Source organism: Schistocerca americana, chromosome 7 (assembly GCF_021461395.2).
Source record: "Schistocerca americana isolate TAMUIC-IGC-003095 chromosome 7, iqSchAmer2.1, whole genome shotgun sequence".
Lineage (NCBI taxonomy): Eukaryota > Metazoa > Arthropoda > Insecta > Orthoptera > Acrididae > Schistocerca > Schistocerca americana.
In genome coordinates, this window is record NC_060125.1 from 504,341,526 (window position 1) to 504,360,368 (window position 18,843).

General features: G+C 39.5%; 1 protein-coding gene across 1 annotated transcript in view; it reads left to right on the forward strand.

The window, feature by feature from the left end:
* LOC124622515 (DNA topoisomerase 3-beta-1) overlaps window positions 1-18,843 on the forward strand; it is a 125,592-nt gene that overhangs the window by 40,213 nt on the left and 66,536 nt on the right. The window contains exon 6 of the mRNA XM_047148238.1: window positions 17,828-17,946. Within this exon, the coding sequence (XP_047004194.1) occupies window positions 17,828-17,946 (119 nt within the window). The remainder of the gene's footprint in view (window positions 1-17,827; window positions 17,947-18,843) is intronic.

Below are 18,843 nucleotides of genomic sequence, written 5' to 3' on the forward strand. Positions count from 1 at the left end.
TTGCAATTTATGTTAATCGTCTGATGACTTTACTAGACAATAAATGACAGCATCATCTGCAAACAACCTAAGATGGCTGCTCAGATCGCCTCCTATATCGTTTATATATATATGGAATAGCAGAGGACTTATAACACTACCTCGGGGAATGTCAGAAATCACTTCTATTTTACTTGATGCCTTTCCATCAGTTACTACGAACTGTGACCTCTCTGACAGGAAGTCACGAATTCCGTCACATAAATGAGACGATATTCTATAAGCACGCAATTTCACTACAAGCTGCTTGTGTGGTGCAGTGTCAAAAGCTTTGTGTAAGTCTAGAAATGCTGAATCAATTTTAAATCCTTTGTCAGTAGCACCTAAAAGATATGTTGAAGAAAAGCAAACCTATTTTTCTAGCATTTGTAGAGTTAGAGAAAGTTTTTGACAATGTGAAGTGGACCACACTCTGAAATTTTGAGTTGGTAGGAATAAAATACAGGGGCCAAGTGGTTATTTACAATTTTTACAGAAATCAGATTGCAGCTACAAGAGTTGAAAGCATGAAAGGGGAGCCATAGTTGAGAAGGGAGCGAAACACTGTTGTTGTATATCCTTGATGTTACCCAGTTTGTACATTGAACAAATTATGAAGGAAACCAAGGAGAAATGTTGAAAGGCTATTACAGTTCAGGGAGGAGAAATAAAAACTTTTCATTTTTCCAATGACATTGTAATTCAGTTAGATGTAGATTAGGTAGGGTCTAAGAAAGTCGGTGAAAAGGGATAGATTGTCTTGAAAAGAGATTATAAGATGAACATGGATAAAAAAAAAAAAAACAAGGGTAATGTAATGTATTGGAATTAACTCAGACAATTCTGAGGTAATTAGATTAGGAAATGCAACATTAAAAGCAGTAGATGAGTTTTGTTGGGCAACAAAATAACTGCTGATGGCCAAAGTAGGGAAGATGTAAAATGTGGACTGGCTATAGCACAAAAATCATTTCTAATAAGAAGGAATTTGTTAACGTCTGATATAAATTTAAGTGTTAGGGACTCTTTTCTGAAGGTATTTGTCTCGAGTGTAGCACTGTGTGGAGTTGAAATGTGGACAATAAGCAGTTCAGACAAGAAGAAAAGAAAAGCGTATGAAATGTGGTGTTACAGAAGAATGCTGAAAATTAGATGAGTAGATAGGACAACTAATGAAAGATACCGAAACAAAATGAGGACAAAATAAATTTATAGTATGTCTTGACTAATAGAAAGGATTTGTTGATAGGAAACATCCTGACACATCAGTGGATAGTCATTTTGGTAATTGAGGGAAGTGTGATAATGGGAGGCAGAAATTATGGAGAAAGAGACCAAGGCTTTAATACAGTATGCAGATTTGAATGGCTGTAGTGCATGGTTGTTATGCAGAGATGAAGAGCCTAGCACAGGACAGATCAGCTCAGAGACCTGTATCAAACCAATCTTTGGATTGAAGATAACAACAGCATCATATACTGCATGAGGAGAAAGAGGGTAAAATGCTCAGCTGCTGAATTGTGCACTGCACCTGTTGATTTAGCAGTTATTTCCCCTTTGCTTCAGCAGTTGTGCATATGCCATTCCATTTTTTCATTTTTTTTTGGATCTCTTGTTCATGGCAATCTAAAAACATTGCAATACCTAGGGATTAAACTTTTTTTCGTCATCTGTGATAGAGGTTTTACAGTCACTCCTAGGAAGCAAACATTTATCTTGTTTTACAATTTACTGTTCATGTTTTTAAGTACATTTTTGGAAGATTGTATAGGGGATATCTTATAGTCAGGTATTCGTATTTACTTACAGAAGTGTGCAGAAATGTTAAGATTACTGTAAAATTACTCTGGAATCAGCAGTTTGACCTGGATGTTTAATGTGTAAATAGCTGGTATTACATGGAACCCTTGTGACAATAATGTCATGGAAACCATCTTTCCTTCCTTATTTAGTTTGTGGTTGTTGAAGAATCATCATAAAGGCTTATAGTACAAGATCCGTGCATTGTTATATCTGTAAAAAGTGGAAGCATGACCCGAAATCAAGTGAAGGAACAAAAACGGGTTTACATCTATTGTGCTGGTTCATAAATTCATAGCATTTTTGTTTTGCATGTTGGTATTCTGGTTGCTATGGGTTTGTCAATTTTTATTTGTGGTTCACTGCAGCTATTTGAGTTTACATATTGTTGTTTTATCATTTGAAGATAGTGAGTGGAGTTGTCGACACTAGAAAATGGATTGCCAAATGGAGAAATCGGAATGTTTATGTCATATGCTTCTGTTTACGTTCACTAGATGGGTGACAGCAGTTGAGACAGCTAGAAACATTTGTGCTGTGTGTGGGGGTAATGCCATTGGACAGAGCATGGAAAGAAATTTTTTTCTTGTTTTAAGGAGGATTGTTTTGACATTGGTGACTTTCGCCATTCAGGAAGACCTTCATGGCTTGGAAAAGATCATTCAAGTGGATTAATCCACAATAATTCATGTCAGTGTATTTGAGAACTGACAGATGTGATGAACTGTGATCAATCCACCATCATGTGACATTTGCATGTAGTGAGGAAGGTTCAAAAATCAGGTGTCTGGGTACCACATGCTGTTAGCCAAAATCACAAAAATGAGCAGGTGACCATATGTGCATCTCTACTTGCTCATCAGTTGGCTCGTGAACAACACCAACCATTACAGGTGCTGAGAAATGGTGCCTTTATGCTAACATAAGGGAAGAAAGGAATGGTTCAGCCCAAACATAGCAGCAACTCCCTGTACAAAGACCTATGTGCATCCACAGAAGATAATGTTATGCAGATGGTGGAACAGCGACTGTGTGGTGTACTACAAATTGCTTCCCCAAGGCATAACTGCCACTGTTGACATTTATTGTCAACAACTGAAACATCTTGCATATGCAGTCAAAGAACAATGACTAGGAAGGATGTGTGAAGAGATGCTACTCCATGATAATGCCGCCCACATTCTGATAGTTTAACAAAAATCATTGTACAGGATTTGGGTTGAAGAGTCATTCTACACCCAGCTTATTCACCTAATCTTGTACCCTTTGTGCTCTCTATCGAACAACCTTCAAGGAACTTCCTTTCCATATGAAAATGCGCCCTGAACACAGCTTGATGCATTCTTCACTTCAAAACGATGTGATTTTTACAGTTTCAGAATTAAAAAGTTTACCCAGCACTGGCAGACTGTTACAAATAGTGAAGGAGTATATATGATTAATGATTAAAGTTTCTGTTATGTGTAGCTGTTGTGTTTATTAAACTTATGGAAAAATGCTATAAACTTATGAACAACCTAATCTAATGCAAAATCAGAGGAAAGTAATGGGGGTAAGAAATAGTAATAAACAAAGAAGTCAGAACACACATACCAGCAGTGGAGGATGATGAATGGTGTTGAAGGAAGTAAGTTTAGAACCAATCTTCATGTGCATTCGATGAGAACTGACTTCATATTCATTTAATTTCTTCTTTTGTAATTGTTCATTGAATTTTGGGCAAGTAACACAGTCTGTAAATGCTTTTGTTTGGAATTAACGAATAGTTAACAATAAATGTAGCCAGTGCTCTAACTGAAGAAACATAGCTTTGAAACTGCTCACTTTGCTTTTGGAGTGTTGTGCAACACTACCAGCAAATCACTGTGCCTCAAACATGAGTGGCACATGAAATTTTTTGTTTCTTTTTGTATTGTCATTTGTTACCTTATATTTTCCATGTACACTGCAGTTCCACCATTCAGAAATACTATGTACAAAATCTTTGAAGCTGCATATTTGGAGTAGTACTGCAGAAAATGGATTTTGAAAGAGTAAACTTTCCAGCCTCTATTTCCTTCCTGATGAAAATACTATACCGTAAGACAAGAAACCACCACCAAGGAATTATTCTAATAGGATGGAAATCAGTAAATGTGATGTACATGTACATACAAACAAATAATTAAAATGTTAGAAAAACTGGATGATTTAGTCCAGAGAAAGAGCTTCACAAATTGAGCAAGTTGGTAAAGTGTTGCTCCTCCTCTGGACCTTTTGCAAGTAATTATTTGGCTTGATATTGATTATAGGGTTGTTGGATGACCTCTTGAGAGGTATCATACCAAATTCTGTCCAGTTGTTGCATTAGATCATCAACTTTGCAAGCTGGTTGGAAGGCCTGTCAAAGCTCCAAATCTTCTCAGTTGGAGAGAGATCCAGCAACCACACTGGCCAAGGTAGGGCCTGACAAGCAAAAAGACAAACAGTAGAAACTCTAGCCATGTGCGGGTGGGCATTATCTTGCTGAAATGTAAGCCCAGGATGGCTTACCATGAAGGGCAACAAAGTGGGGTGTAAAATATCATTGATGTACTGCTTTACTCTGAGGGTCCTGTGGATAACAGCCAAAGGGTTCCTGCAACAAAAAGAAATAGCAATCCAGGCCATCACTCCTGGTCATCAGCCCATATGGTGGGTCCATTCAGTTTGGTATTCCACAGTTGCCTGGGGCATCTCCAGACATGTCTTCAGCCTGGAATCTCATTGACTGGAGTAGAATTCTCTTCACAGTGAGTTCTGGTTTGAATTGAGGCCTGATGACAAGCAAAGATATGCCCCATTTTGCTGTCCTTCTTGGCAAGCCATCCTGGGCTTACATTTCAGCAAGATAATGCCTGCCTGCACATGGCGAGAGATTTCGCTGCTTGTCTTTGTGCTTGCCAAAACCTACCTTGGTCTGCAAGGTCATTGGATCTCTCCCCAATTGTGAACATTTGGAGCATTATGGGCAGGGCCTTCCAACCAGCTTGGGATTTTTGATGATCTAACTTTCCAGTTGGATAGAATTTGGCATGATATTCCTCAAGAAGACATCCAGTAAGTCTTATCAATCAATGCTAAGCCGAATAACTGCTTACATAAGGGTCAACTTCTGCAGGAGGAATTAGGACCAGAATACCAGGTCACAAATTTTTTCAAACCAAGTGCTAGTCTGGATCAGGTGACAGAGGATTTAGGTTCACTCTGTAAAGGATTTACCAGGGAAGACACCGTGGTTATTGTGGGAGGGCCAGGGAACAGCATCGACAGAGATCCTGGGTACAGTATAGAGTGTGACCTGGTAAAGATTGCGTCGGCATCGAGACACACCAATGTTGAATTTGTATCTGTCCTGAGACGCCATGACCAGCCTCATTTGAACTCTTCTGTTGGGAGAGTTAATTTGGAGTTGGAACGGCTGCTTGTGTCGGGTGCGGGGGCTCATATTGGTGTGGTTCCTGTTGATTATCTCAGTAGGTGGGACTATACCAGGCACGGCCTACATCTCAACAGGAAAGGGAAGGGGAAATTGGCTGGGGTAATAGCAGGAAATTTAAGGGCGGGAGGCACTGCCATGAATGGTAAAATACTAGTGGTTACAGGTGTTGGAGCAGCACCTTTTTTAGGATAGGTAAGACAGAAAGATGTCAAGTTCTACGAGAGGTCAGGATTGAAACAAATCTTCAGTTTAGGAAAGAAATTCAACAGCACAATTCTAGCACATTGGATCACCAATCACAGCTATCAATTATAAATTTTCATCAATCACCAGAAATTTTATCTCCACCAAGTTGTATCTCAGTCCTAGGTAATTGCATTGATGAACTAAAGTCACCCAACCCAATTGACATAATCTGCCTCTCTGAACACCATGTGACCACTGGTATAGGAACTAGGCCTAAGCACAATGAGAAACTCAGACAGGAGAGTACTGCAAATGTTAGAATAAGGAAAGGTTCTCATAAAAGTATAATTAAAAATAATGTAAGTATATTTCATCAAAATATTGGGAGTTTAAAGAATAAAGTAGATGAGCTTCTGGTTTGTTTGGAAGATTTAGAAGCTGAGAATGAAATAGATATACTATGCCTGTCTGAGCATCACATTGTTACTGATATGGATAAGGTAAATGTAAGTGGTTATAAGCTCTCTGTGCATGTAATGAGAGAAAATATGGAGAAAGGAGGAGTTGCCATATATGTCAAAAGTTATCATTGTGCAAAAAGTATAGAAACAAAAAAGTTTTGTGTAGAGAAACATATAGAAGCATGTGCCTGTGAGCTTAAATTAAATAAAGGCACATTTATAATTGTAACTGTATATAGGTCCCCATCAGGAAATTTTCATCTATTTCTGAAAAATTTGGACTCCTTGTTGTGCTATCTGTCAGACAGGGGGAAGCAAATTATTATTTGTGGGGACTTCAATGTAGATTCTCTGAAAGAGGGTAATAGGAAAAATGACCTTGAAGTATTACTCGGTTCTTTCAATTTGACACCCGTTATTGATTTTCCTACTCGGGTGGTAAAGGATAGCAGCTCACTGATAGATAACTCCTTTATAGACCAAGATAAGTTTAACCAGATAAATGCTCAGCCTGTTGAGAATGGTCTTTCTGATCATGGTGCACAGCTAGTTACAATATATGACATAGCTCCATTCAGCAATACTAAACAGTCCTCCAAAGTAGTACGTTCAGTCAACAATTTAACAATTGCAAATTTCATGGAAAGCCTACAGCAGTTAGACTGGGATGAGGTGTACCGTGAACCTGATGCCAATTTAAAATATAATTTATTTCATGACATTTTTGTAAATGCATTTGAAAACTGCTTCCCCAAGAAAATAGTTAAATATACTCGTAAGAAACCTTGTAACAAACCATGGCTTACTAAGGGTATAAAAATATCTTGTAACCGGAAAAGGGAAATGTATCTGACAGCAAGAAAGAGTAGTGACCCAGAAACTATCAAAAATTATAAAAACTAGTGTGTTATATTAAGAAAAGTTATTAAAAAATCCAGGAGTATGTGTATCATGTCTGAAATCAGCAACTCTGATAATAAAATTAAAACAATTTGGAATATTATTAAAAGAGAAACAGGTCAACCAAGACCAGAGGAAGACAGTATTACCATCAAATTGAATGAAAACTTTACGAACAAAAAGTCAGAAGTTGAAAATATTTTTAATAATCATTTTCTAAATGTTGTGGATATAGTAGGATCCAGGTGTTCATTAGAAGATGCTAGGCTGTTAATGGAAGAGGCCATACCTATGCAATTTGATACAATTGAAATCTCACCCACTTCTCCCTCTGAAATTAGGAAAATAATAAACTTGCTTAAAAGCAAAAACTCACATGGAATTGATGGCATTTCCAGCAAAATACTAAAAGCTTGTTCTCAACAGATAAGTAAGATTCTCAGCCACCTGTGTAATAGCTCTCTGGAACAGGGTATTTTCCCTGATAGACTGAAATATGCTATTGTTATACCTTTGCATAAAAAGGGGGATAGATCTGATGTCAACAATTACCGTCCAATCTCCCTTCTAACAGCTTTATCCAAAATTTTTGAGAAAGTAATGTATTCAAGAGTAGCTTCACATATCTGTAAAAATGAAGTACTAACAAAATGTCAGTTTGGTTTCCAGAAAGGTTTTTCAACAGAAAATGCCATATATGCTTTCACCAGTCAAATTTTGAATGATCTGAATAACCGAACACCACCCATTGGGATTTTTTGTGATCTCTCAAAGGCTTTTGATTGTGTAAATCATGAAATTCTGCTAGACAAGCTCAAGTATTGTGGCATGAGTGGGACAGTGCACAAATGGTTTAATTCGTACCTAACTGGAAGAGTGCAGAAAGTTGAAATAAGTAGTTCTCGTAACATGCAAAGACCAGCACATTCCTCAAACTGGGGAACTATCAAGAATGGGGTTCCACAAGGGTCAGTCTTGGGTCCTTTGTTGTTCTTATTATATATTAATGACTTGCCATTCTATATTCATGAAGAGGCAAAGTTAGTTCTCTTTGCTGATGATACAAGTATAGTAATCACACCTGAGAAACAAGAATTAACTGATGAAATTGTCAATACTGTCTTTCAGAAAATTACTAAGTGGTTCCTTGTAAACGGACTCTCACTGAATTTTGATAAGACACAGTACATACAGTTCCGTACAGTGAATGGTATGACGCCATTAATAAATATAGACCTTAATCAGAAGCATATAGCTAAGGTAGAATATTCCAAATTTTTAGGTATGTCCATTGATGAGAGATTAAATTGGAAGAAACACATTGATGATCTGCTGAAACGTTTGAGTTCAGCTACTTATGCAATAAGGGTCATTGCAAATTTTGGTGATAAACATCTTAGTAAATTAGCTTACTACGCCTATTTTCACTCATTGCTTTCATATGGCATCATATTTTGGGGTAATTCATCACTGAGGAATAAAGTATTTATTGCAAAAAAGCGTGTAATCAGAATAATAGCTGGAGTCCACCCAAGATCATCCTGCAGACATTTATTTAAGGATCTAGGGATATTCACAGTAGCTTCTCAGTATATATACTCTCTTATGAAATTTGTTATTAACAACCAAACCCAATTCAAAAGTAATAGCAGTGTGCATAACTACAATACTAGGAGAAAGGACGATCTTCACTATTCAAGATTAAATCTAACTTTGGCACAGAAAGGGGTGAATTATACTGGCACTAAAGTCTTTGGTCACTTACCAAATAGTATCAAAAGTCTGACAGGTAACCAACAAGTATTTAAGAAGAAATTAAAAGAATTTCTGAATGACAACTCCTTCTACTCCATAGAGGAATTTTTAGATATAAATTAAGAAAAAAAAAAAAAAAAATAAAGAAAAACAAAAAAACACAAAAAAATAAAGTTGTTATATTAACTTAAGTATGTTGTTAAATTAACCTAATTATGTCATGTATTGGAAAATTCGACTCGTTCACATCATTACGAAATATCGTATTCATGATCCATGGAACTAGTATTAATCTAATCTAATCTAATCTAATCTAATCAGAGGTGGACCAACGTGTTATTGACTTGCTCAATTTATGAAGCATGTTCTCTTGAATAAACTGTATGTCTGAACATGTTCATCACATGTATCAGTTTCCATCCCACTGTGATAATTCCTTCGTGGTGCCTCATTCTTTTTTGTCTTGAGTGTATTAGTTCAGAAGGCTGTCAGCAGTACTACACAGTTTGCCTCCTGAAGGTATAATCTGGCCAACAATTCCGTCTCATGATTCATTAAATTTATGGTGAGGCAGAGATGTTCAGTATCTCTCTGGATCTGTCAGCTACTTGTGTTTGTCAATAGTAGGAAGACACATTGCATGGTTGCTGTCGGGACTGAAAGGAAGGATGCCTGATCCACATATTCATAGACTGTCGCAGGAAGAGAAGCAGAGGGGGGATGTGCCAACTTCTTCTCACAGTGTTGGCATCTTTACCTGTGTTATGTGCCTTTACGTGAGCAGACATGACATGTGGAAGTATAGTTTGTCAAAATGTTCTATGTAATGGAAATTGAAATATTTTAATAAACATTTTCAGAACAGTGATAAAAAATCAGTTGACATCACAGCAGCTGAGAAGAGAGCTCCACCTACCATCTTTGGAGGATGCCATGGGTCTGATGATGGTCATGTGATGTGTTCTTGTAACATACGTGGTGTGATCAAGACTGAATTTTAAAAAGAGAAACTGAAATATCCCTATGAACTGACATATTCAGTTAGGAGACTTAAAGCTGCAAATCACATAAAATTTATTGACAACAATATAAAATGAAAATAGGTGTAGGATGATTGCTCGAAGTTCACTGGTGTCGTATGTTTAGGTGTCCAGAGTGTTGTCAGTTCAAACCACAGTGAAAAAAGTTCCTTCATAGCAGCTGTCATGACCCCATCTACTCCCAGTTCTCTTCTCAACTGTTGCACTTGTTTGCAGTGTCCTTCCCAGACCTCTAAAGTTGCTGACAGAAAGGAAGCATCACCAGGATTCTGAGGAGTTTTCATGTCATGTCCCCTGTACCACTGTGCTTCTTAAAATGAAATTCCGTTTTTGCTCACATCACTTGTATCTGTTTACAGATACAAGCTTCTAGCTAATGCTCGAAGTTGTTGTGACATCGAGGCACCTGTGATGAGACCTGCGACACCTTTGGTGCCACTGGAATCCCCTGGTGACCTGCACATCGCTGCGACTTCTGATACACAACATCTGACCGGTCCGTCCTCACTCCAGAGTGGGTGGCAGACAGTGGTGGGTTCGCGTGTCACTGGGCGGAAGACCAAAGAGAGAGCAGGCTGTGTGGCTGGCTCCCTATGTCTGAGCAACAGGTACGAGGTGCTACCCAGTGTTGATGATAACTCTGAGCCAGCATGGGATGCCTCTCCTGTTGGGCCAGCGGTCGATTTTCCTGCCCAGTCCAAACAAGTACAGAGGGTGGGTATGCTAGTCATTGGGAACTCCAATGCTAGGTGGGTGATGGATACCCTCAGGGAGATAGCAGGCAAGGCGGGAAAGAATTCCAGTGTGCATTCGGTATGTTTGCTGGGTGGTCTCATTCGTGCTGTGGAGGAGGCCCTGCTGACGGCTGTCGAGCACAGTGGATTGTAGCGGTCTATTCTGCTTCTTATTCTTCCTGTTTTGATTGTCGATTGCCCTCGGTATCGTCGTTCCGCATTGCTATACAGGCTGAAAAAATGGGTTGTGGATTCCGACACTGACTACTGCAAATTATGTAGCTGACAGGTGCACAGTTGTATAGTTGTGTTTCATAGTACTTTAATTTCATTGTTAACAACCTGGTTGGCAGATACTCAGAGCGCGCACTGGATAAGGTTATGATTGTGGATGGAGCCGTAAACAGTTACTGAGAGTTGCACAATCAAACACACAATGTTTTTTTCTAAGAACCTCTCGTTTACACATTGCTTTAAAAGATAACAACAAAACAATATGGCTGAAACCCTAGTTAAGAACTTGATGTATTCTGGGCTGAAGGCCCAAAACCACACCAAAAACAAGAACGGCTGAAGGCGTGGCTTAGAAATAAAAAGCAATTAAAATAGAAGGTAATTTTTTTTCCTTTAAAAAAATTGCCATTGAAAACAATTAGCGGCTGAAGGCCTACACTACATGTCAGAAGTACAATTATAATTAAAACACATTAATAAACAATTTTCTTAAGCAAGAAATTTCTTTTTAAACTTACAACAGAATGGCCGAAAGCGGAATTAAAGAAATATTAACTTATTGCACGGCTGAAGGCCATAAACAAATTTGAAACAACAGCTGAAGGCCTGAACAACAAGTCAGACAAACAATTGAAAATAAACCCCTTCCTTCTTATAAAAAAATTTTCCTTCAAAGAATACACATGGAAACGAAAATGAAAATCACACTCTGAAACAAACAGAACAAGTGGTGCTCAGAAGTGTTCCAGGGGTTGACCTGAGAAGGTAGCTCAAACGTAAGTTGAGGTGAGACAGGCAGCCAAGAATTGAAGTTGAATTATCGGATGGCAACCCAAACTAGGGATGGCCCAAGGGCTGACCATCAATTTAACCAATTGCACAACGATGGAAAATATGAGCCAAGGACTAGGATACGAACAGCACTACGTCTTCAGAAATTGGCGTTTAAAACCAGCCAAGGGAACAATAACCACTCTAAGCAAATATGAACTAAACAACTTAAAAAGCTGTCGAACTACACGCCGTGCCGGACAGCATTAACACGACGAGGAAAGGCACACTGCCAGAAAAATACGCTAGCGACCAGGGTAGGTAACTGGGACGTTAACGGCAACAGGGCAGAAAATACCGCTGGCGCACTTCACTGGCAAGTAACAGTCAATTTAATAATTAATCACCATATAGGGAGACTGCTGCAAGATTTTGCCGACTCCAGCACATCATACGTTGCTACTAGCCCGAACCGCCCAGAGAGCAACAACCTGCAAATGAACGAAGAAATGTCACAATAGTTGAGGTTTCATAACAGGTAACTGATCACTCATCTTCAGCGTCCAGGTTCGGTGGGCAATGAACTTTGTCGCTCTCGCAGCTAGCGCCTCATGATTTGACAGCGCGTGCACGCCACCAGCAGTTCTGGCCTGGCCTCGCGACTGACTCAATCCAGTACGCAGACAGCATTAAAATAATTCCTCAGTCAAAACCACTCAAGCTACACACAGTTCCGCAAAACATTTCCACAAACAACTCGAACAATACTAAAACCAGTCACTGTGGAACAACTTGGAGGAATTACAAGTCGACACACACAGAAAACCCGGAAGCCGTCGGTGACCAAATACACGTCGTCTGTTGAGACAACTGACCGAATGACCAACCAAGGTCATTCCCACTCAAGTCATGTGTGTCAAGGGTGTGCCAAGAATACAAAATTTCAGGCGTTAACTCTCACCATGGACAATGCAGTGGCTGACAGCCTCACTTCATGACCAAGACAGCAGCATTTGCGTAGAGGTGACAGTGCTAACAGATGAGCAGCTCTGTGTGAAGTAACTGCAGACATCAACGTGGAATGTAAGATGAATGTATGCGTTGAGACATTGTGGCAAAATTTAGCATTAATGAGTTTCGGTAGCAGATCAGTTGAACCCTAGACAAATGGAAAAGCGTAAACTGGTCAGATGAGCCCCGATTTCGGTTGGTAAGAACTGATGGTAGGGTTCAAGTGTGGTGCAGACCCCATAAAGCCATGAACCCAAATTGTCAACAAGGCACTGTGCAAGCTGATGGTAGCTCCATAACGAGGAAAGGTCCCAGAATTAGTATCACGTATTGAAGGTTATGGAAAACCAAGGTGGGAATTAAAACTGTCCCAGCTTGCTTCATCACAGGATGCAACCGGCTGCATGTAGTGGCATATTTCGTCATGAATGTTGCCTGCCACTTCGGTTCTGAGGCCATCCTCAGCTCCTTTTGGTGGCTGGCTGATTTGGTGAAGGCAATTGGCAACGCACGCGGGGTGCTGGCTAAGCTGACTATTTGTTGCATTGTACCCCGGGTTGATCACGGCCCTGTGGTTTGGAGCAGAGTGGAAGGTGTAAACTAGAGGCTCAGATGATTCTGCAATGGTATCAGATGTGAATTTCTTGACTTCCGCTATCGGGTGCAGAATTGTAGGGTTCCTCTTAATATGTCAGGTGTGCACTACATGCAGGGTGTGGCTACTAGGGATCGGATCATGTGTGGCATGCACATGGGGCTTGTTTAGGTTAGAGAACCCCTCCCTTGGGAGCAAAGACAATTTGCCTTTAAAATCAGCCACAGTGACCTCAGAGAATCTTGGTCCTCGTAGATCAGAGATAGAAAAGATTAATATGATTTTAGTAAACTGCAGGAGCATCCGAGGAAAGATCCCAGAATTAGTATCACATACTGAAGGTTATAATGCACAGATGGTATTGGGAACAGAAAGCTGGTTAAACCAGATGTCAATGACAATGAAATCCTACATTCAGATGGAATGATTATCGTAAGGATAGGATAGTCTCCAATGGTGGTGGCATATTTATTGCAGTAAAAAATTTGATAAAATCTTGCGGAGTTATCACGGATTCTGGATGTGAATTAACCTGGGTGAAATTAAGTATCAAAGAACGGTCAAAAATGGTGATTGGATGCTTTTATAGACCACCAGGGTCAGGATCTGTAGTTGTAGAGCACTTCAGACAGAACTTGCAGAATATCGTTAGCAATTTTCCTGATCATGCCATTGTAATAGAGGGTGACTTCAACTTGCCAGGTAGGAACTGGGAGTATTATGCCATCAATACTGGTGCCAGAGACAGGGAATCGTGTGGCATTGTTCTGGATGTCTTGTCTGAAAATTACCTTCAGCAGATGGTTAGATAACCAACTCATGAGGGTAACGTCTTAGTCCTCCTGTCAACAAAGCAATGATCGTACCGAATCAATTAACATAGAAGAAGGTATCAGTGGTCATAAAGCTGTGACAGCAGCTATGACGACGGGTCCTACAAGGAATGTTAAGAAAGGTAGGAAGATATATTTGCTCAGCAAGGGTGACAGAATAAAAATTTCAGAATATCTCAGCAGTCGACATCAAATATTTGATGATGAGGACGAAGATGTGGAGAACAAATGGAAAAAATTCAAAGGCATAATTCCTTATGCCCTAGACAAGTATGTTCCGAGTGAGGTTTTGAGTGACAGGAAAGATCCACTGTGGTTTAATAGCCATGTTAGAAAAGCACTATGTACACAGAGTACTTCTGACAAACGAAAGCTGAACTAAGCGAAAATAAGTGTAAGAAGAGCAATGAGAGAAGCATTCAAAGATTGTGATAGTAAGATATTTTCAACCAACCAGAGTAAAAACCCTAAGAGTGGTTAGCACACTGGACTCGCATTCGGGAGGACGATCGTTCAATCCCGCGTCCGGCCATCCTGATTTAGGTTTTCCATGATTTCCCTAAATCACTCCAGGCAAATGCCGGGATGGTTCCTTTGAAAGGGCACCGCCGACTTCCTTCCCCATCCTTCCCTAATCCGATGAGACCGATGACCTCGCTGTCTGGTCTCCTTCCCCAAACAACCCAACCCTAAAAACCCTAAGAGATTTTGGTCGTATGTAAAATCAGTAAGTGGTACAAAATCATCTATTCGTTCTCTCAGCGACCACACCGGCACTGAAACGGAAGATAACAGAGAGAAGGCCGAAATACGGAATTTGGTCTCCCGAAGTTGTTTCACCATGGAAGAACATAATGCTGTTCCTCCTTTCCATAGTTGTATGAACATTGAAATGGCAGATATTGAGATAACCGATTGCGGAATCGAAAAGCAGCTATAATCGCTTGGTAGTGGAAAGGCATCAGGACCACATGAGATACCTATAAGATTCTATAAAGATTATCTTAAAGAACTTGCTCCCCTTCTAGCAGTAATTTATCGTAGATTGCTTGAGCAACGGAAGGTACCTAACAACTGGAAAAAGTGCAGGTCATTTCTGTTTTTAAGAAAGGCCGTAAGATAAGACCCACACAATTATAGAACTATATCATTGACGTTAGTCTGTTGTAGAATTATGGAACATGTTTTATGCTCAAGAATTATGAGGTTTTTGAGAATGAACATTTCCTCCATAAAAAGAAAAATGAATTCCACAAACAGAGATCCTGCAAAACTCAGCTCGTTCTGTTCCTCCATGAGATCCACAGCACAGTGGACGAAAAAAATACAATCTTATAGAGTGTCGGAGCAGACCTGCGATTGGATTCAAGACTTTCTTGCAGATAGAACTCAAGACATCACTCTTAAGGAAACAAAATTGACAGGTGGAAAGGTAATATCTGGAGTACCACAGGGAAGTGTGATAGGACCGTTGCTATTTACAATATATATATAAATGATCTAGTAGAAAGTGTCAGATGCTCTTTAAGGCTTAGTTGTCTGTATCAAAGTAGCAATGCCAGAAGATGGTAAGAATTTGCAGAATAACCTGCTGCAGAGAATTGATGAATGGTGCGGACTCTGGCAGTTGACCCTGAACATAAATAAATATGACATATTTCACATACATAGGAAAAGAAATCCACTACTGTATACCTGCACTATTGATGACAAACAGCTGGAGACAGCATCTGCCCTAAAATATCTAGGCGTAACTATCCAGAGCAACCTTAAGTGGAATGACCAAATAAAACAGATAGTGGGAAAAGCAGACACAAGACTTAGATTCATCGGAAGAATCTTAAGAAAATGTAACTCATTCACGTAAGAATTGGATATAAGGTACTTGTTCGCCTGATTCTTGAGTATTGTTCATATATCTTGGATCCCTATCAGATAGGAGATAGAGAAGATCCAACGAAGAGCGGCACGTTTCGTCACGGGATCATTTAGCTGATGAGAGAACATTATGAAGATGCTAACAAACTCTACTGGCAGATCCACAAAAGAAGCGTTGTGCATCACGGAGAGATTTGCTGTTGAAATTTTGGGACAGCACTTTTCAGGAGGAGTCGGGCAACAAATTTCTTCCCTCCACATACATCTCGCATATTGACCGCGAGGAGAAAATTTGAGAGATTAGAGCTAATACAGAGGCTTACCGACAATCATTCTTCCCACGTACTATTCATGAGTGGAATAGGGTTGGGGGGATCAGATAGTGGTACCAAAAGTACCCTCCGCCATACACGATTAGATGGCTTGCAGAGTATGATGTAGGTGTAGATTTAATGTTAGTTTGTGTGCACTGCAGTTTGGCACTTTGCACAAGGTGTGCTGGGGATGGAAAACAGAAAAATCCTATATATTTGCTTCCAGTAGCCCTGGTGTGATGTGCTATTTTTTTGCTGTGGGGGTATAAGTAGTCTTTACTAATTGCAAATTGGCAGCAACATGCTCGATCAGTGTTTCAAAGCACTTGGGAGCTAATACACATTCATTTCAAAGAACTAATGAATATTTACTGTGATGTCACCGCCAGACACCACACTTGCTAGGTGGTAGCCTTTAAATCGGCCCCGATCCATTAGTATACGTCGGACCTGCGTGTCGCCACTATCAGTGATTGCAGACCGAGCGCCACCACACGGCAGGTCTAGAGAGACTTCCTAGCACTCGCCCCAGTTGTACAACCGACTTTGCTAGCGATGGTTCACTGACAAAATACTCTCTCATTTGCCAAGACGATAGTTAGCATAGCCTTCAGCTACGTCGTTTGCTACGACCTAGCAAGGCGCCATTATCAGTTGCTATTGATCTTGTTAATCATGTACCGTCAGACCGACGTTCACCATTAATGGATTAAAGTTAAGTATTCCACCAGCTAGGTCCGTTTTTTCTAAAGTCTAATTTCCTTGTCCTGTTCCAGACCTCACGCCAGCCTGCATGAGCTAAAATGCATGCCTTTTGGCTTCCTCTAATATGCCTGGGTTGGCTCTCCTGCCAATCCACAACATTTACAAAAAATAGATTATAACAAGATACAACCTCTTCTTCCTAAGTGTTCCAAGTGATTCCTATGGGTGAGATCAGGAAAAACTGCTCAGCCTTAAAAAAACGGGGCATGTGTTTTCCTATGTGGTAGCAGTTTTTAATTTAGACTGTGTAATGGATTGGAGTAAGCCTTTTTTCCCCATGTCTTTGCTGTAGCAGTCTAATAATAAATTTTGTGTCCTTTCGTGCTGCTGCTGCAAATTATACACCTCCTTTTATGTTTTGGCTTTGGAAAGTGAATCTGATGAACCGTATCATGGACCATTCGTTTTTAAATCAAATGGAGCATGGCAAAATACTCTTGACTTAATGCAATTAACTAACAGTGGGTGATGCAGCTTTATTGCAATGGTGCATTCGATAGCTGGCAGTGACAGCACCCAGAGAAAAGTGAATGTCTTTGGCGATGTATCTGGTTATAAATATGTAACTAGTCACTTTTTTAGTTTTTTGATACGATTTATTCTACCATAAACATGATGGTGAGCCTGCAGTGCCTTGAAAACACGTTTATGATAGAATAAATTGTTACCTGACAAAAAAGAGTGAAACAGATGTTGCAAACAAATGAGTTCTGTGTTGTATTGAAAGAGATTATGCTGTATGTTCTGATGTAACAGTCTTTTTGAGTTTACAGATGATGCAGTTGCTTTGATGTTTTGCTGTGCTATTCATTGAAGTAATGTTAATAATTGCTAAGTATGTGAATGGGTACCCAAGAAGTCATTGCTTCTGTATTTGTAGTGATTCCAAGATGTTGTTCTGCTATCAGTAACAGCAATTGTATTCTGGGTTCTCATCAGAGGAGGACAGTTTGAAAATGTTCGGTTTACAGTTGCTGTGTTGTGCAATATGTCTGGCACAACATTTTGCTATGAGCTTGAATGCAAAAAATATTTATTTTATTATTTAAATTAACTTGCTATGTTTTTATAGGTTATAGTAAAAGGAGCAGATGGACGGGAATATACTTTGGACTGGGAGAGAGTTCGATGCTTTGAGAGGGAGATAGCTAACATTTTCCTGTCACAAGTCAAAGAGTTTAAGGAAGCCCTGTAAGTTTTTAATTACATGTGGTCTAATAAGATTCATAGTTTAATTATTTGTAGGCTACTTATTTAGATATCTTAAATTCTCATCCTTGATACCTTTTTAAACTTATCTGCTTTTCTGGACTATGAGTTTGAATAACTCTGGTGAGATTCTATTTCCAAAAATTTTGGAAATTCGCTACTTTTTGTATAGTATTAACATGACACTTCAAGTTCTTTATAAGCAGTGACAGAGAATAATAAGTTTGTCTGAACGGCCATTTTTCAGCAGCCATAGTAATATTCATTCAATTAATTACATATTTCTGCATATCTCATCACATGGTAACATAATCCTTCATACTCTGATGAGTAGCTTCACTGTCTGTGGTGTTATGGTGTACTGACCTCCCATTATAACTAAGTTTTTGAATGCGAGCAGGTCAAGTACTCTCTACTGACATGTTGTCCATTCTTATCTGATGATAGAAGTATAATACTCTTTCCTGGTCTCTTTGCGGACAGAGGGTGACAAGTTTAGTAGTGAATTTGTTGCTGTAAACATTGGTACTATGTGTGTTGGAACTTTAATAACAACAACAATTATTTACAATGTACAAAAAATAAATATGTGTTTCAAAGTTTTATTGTCCTTCAAAGTAGTTACCAATGTTGTGTACCCATTGTCAGTGATGTGGAAGTCATAAGATACCCTTAGCAGTGCTAGTTGTATTGATGGTTTGACTGGAGCTGTCAGTTGCCCGACAAGTCTCTGCACCACCTCTGAAGCAAATGCCATAAAGTGCTTCCTTCAACTTAGGAATCAAGTTCAAGTAACAAGGGCCTAAGTTTGGGGAATGTGGTGCGTGCTACAGCACTTTCTAGCCCCATTTCATACAAATCAGTCACAGCTTCCACTAT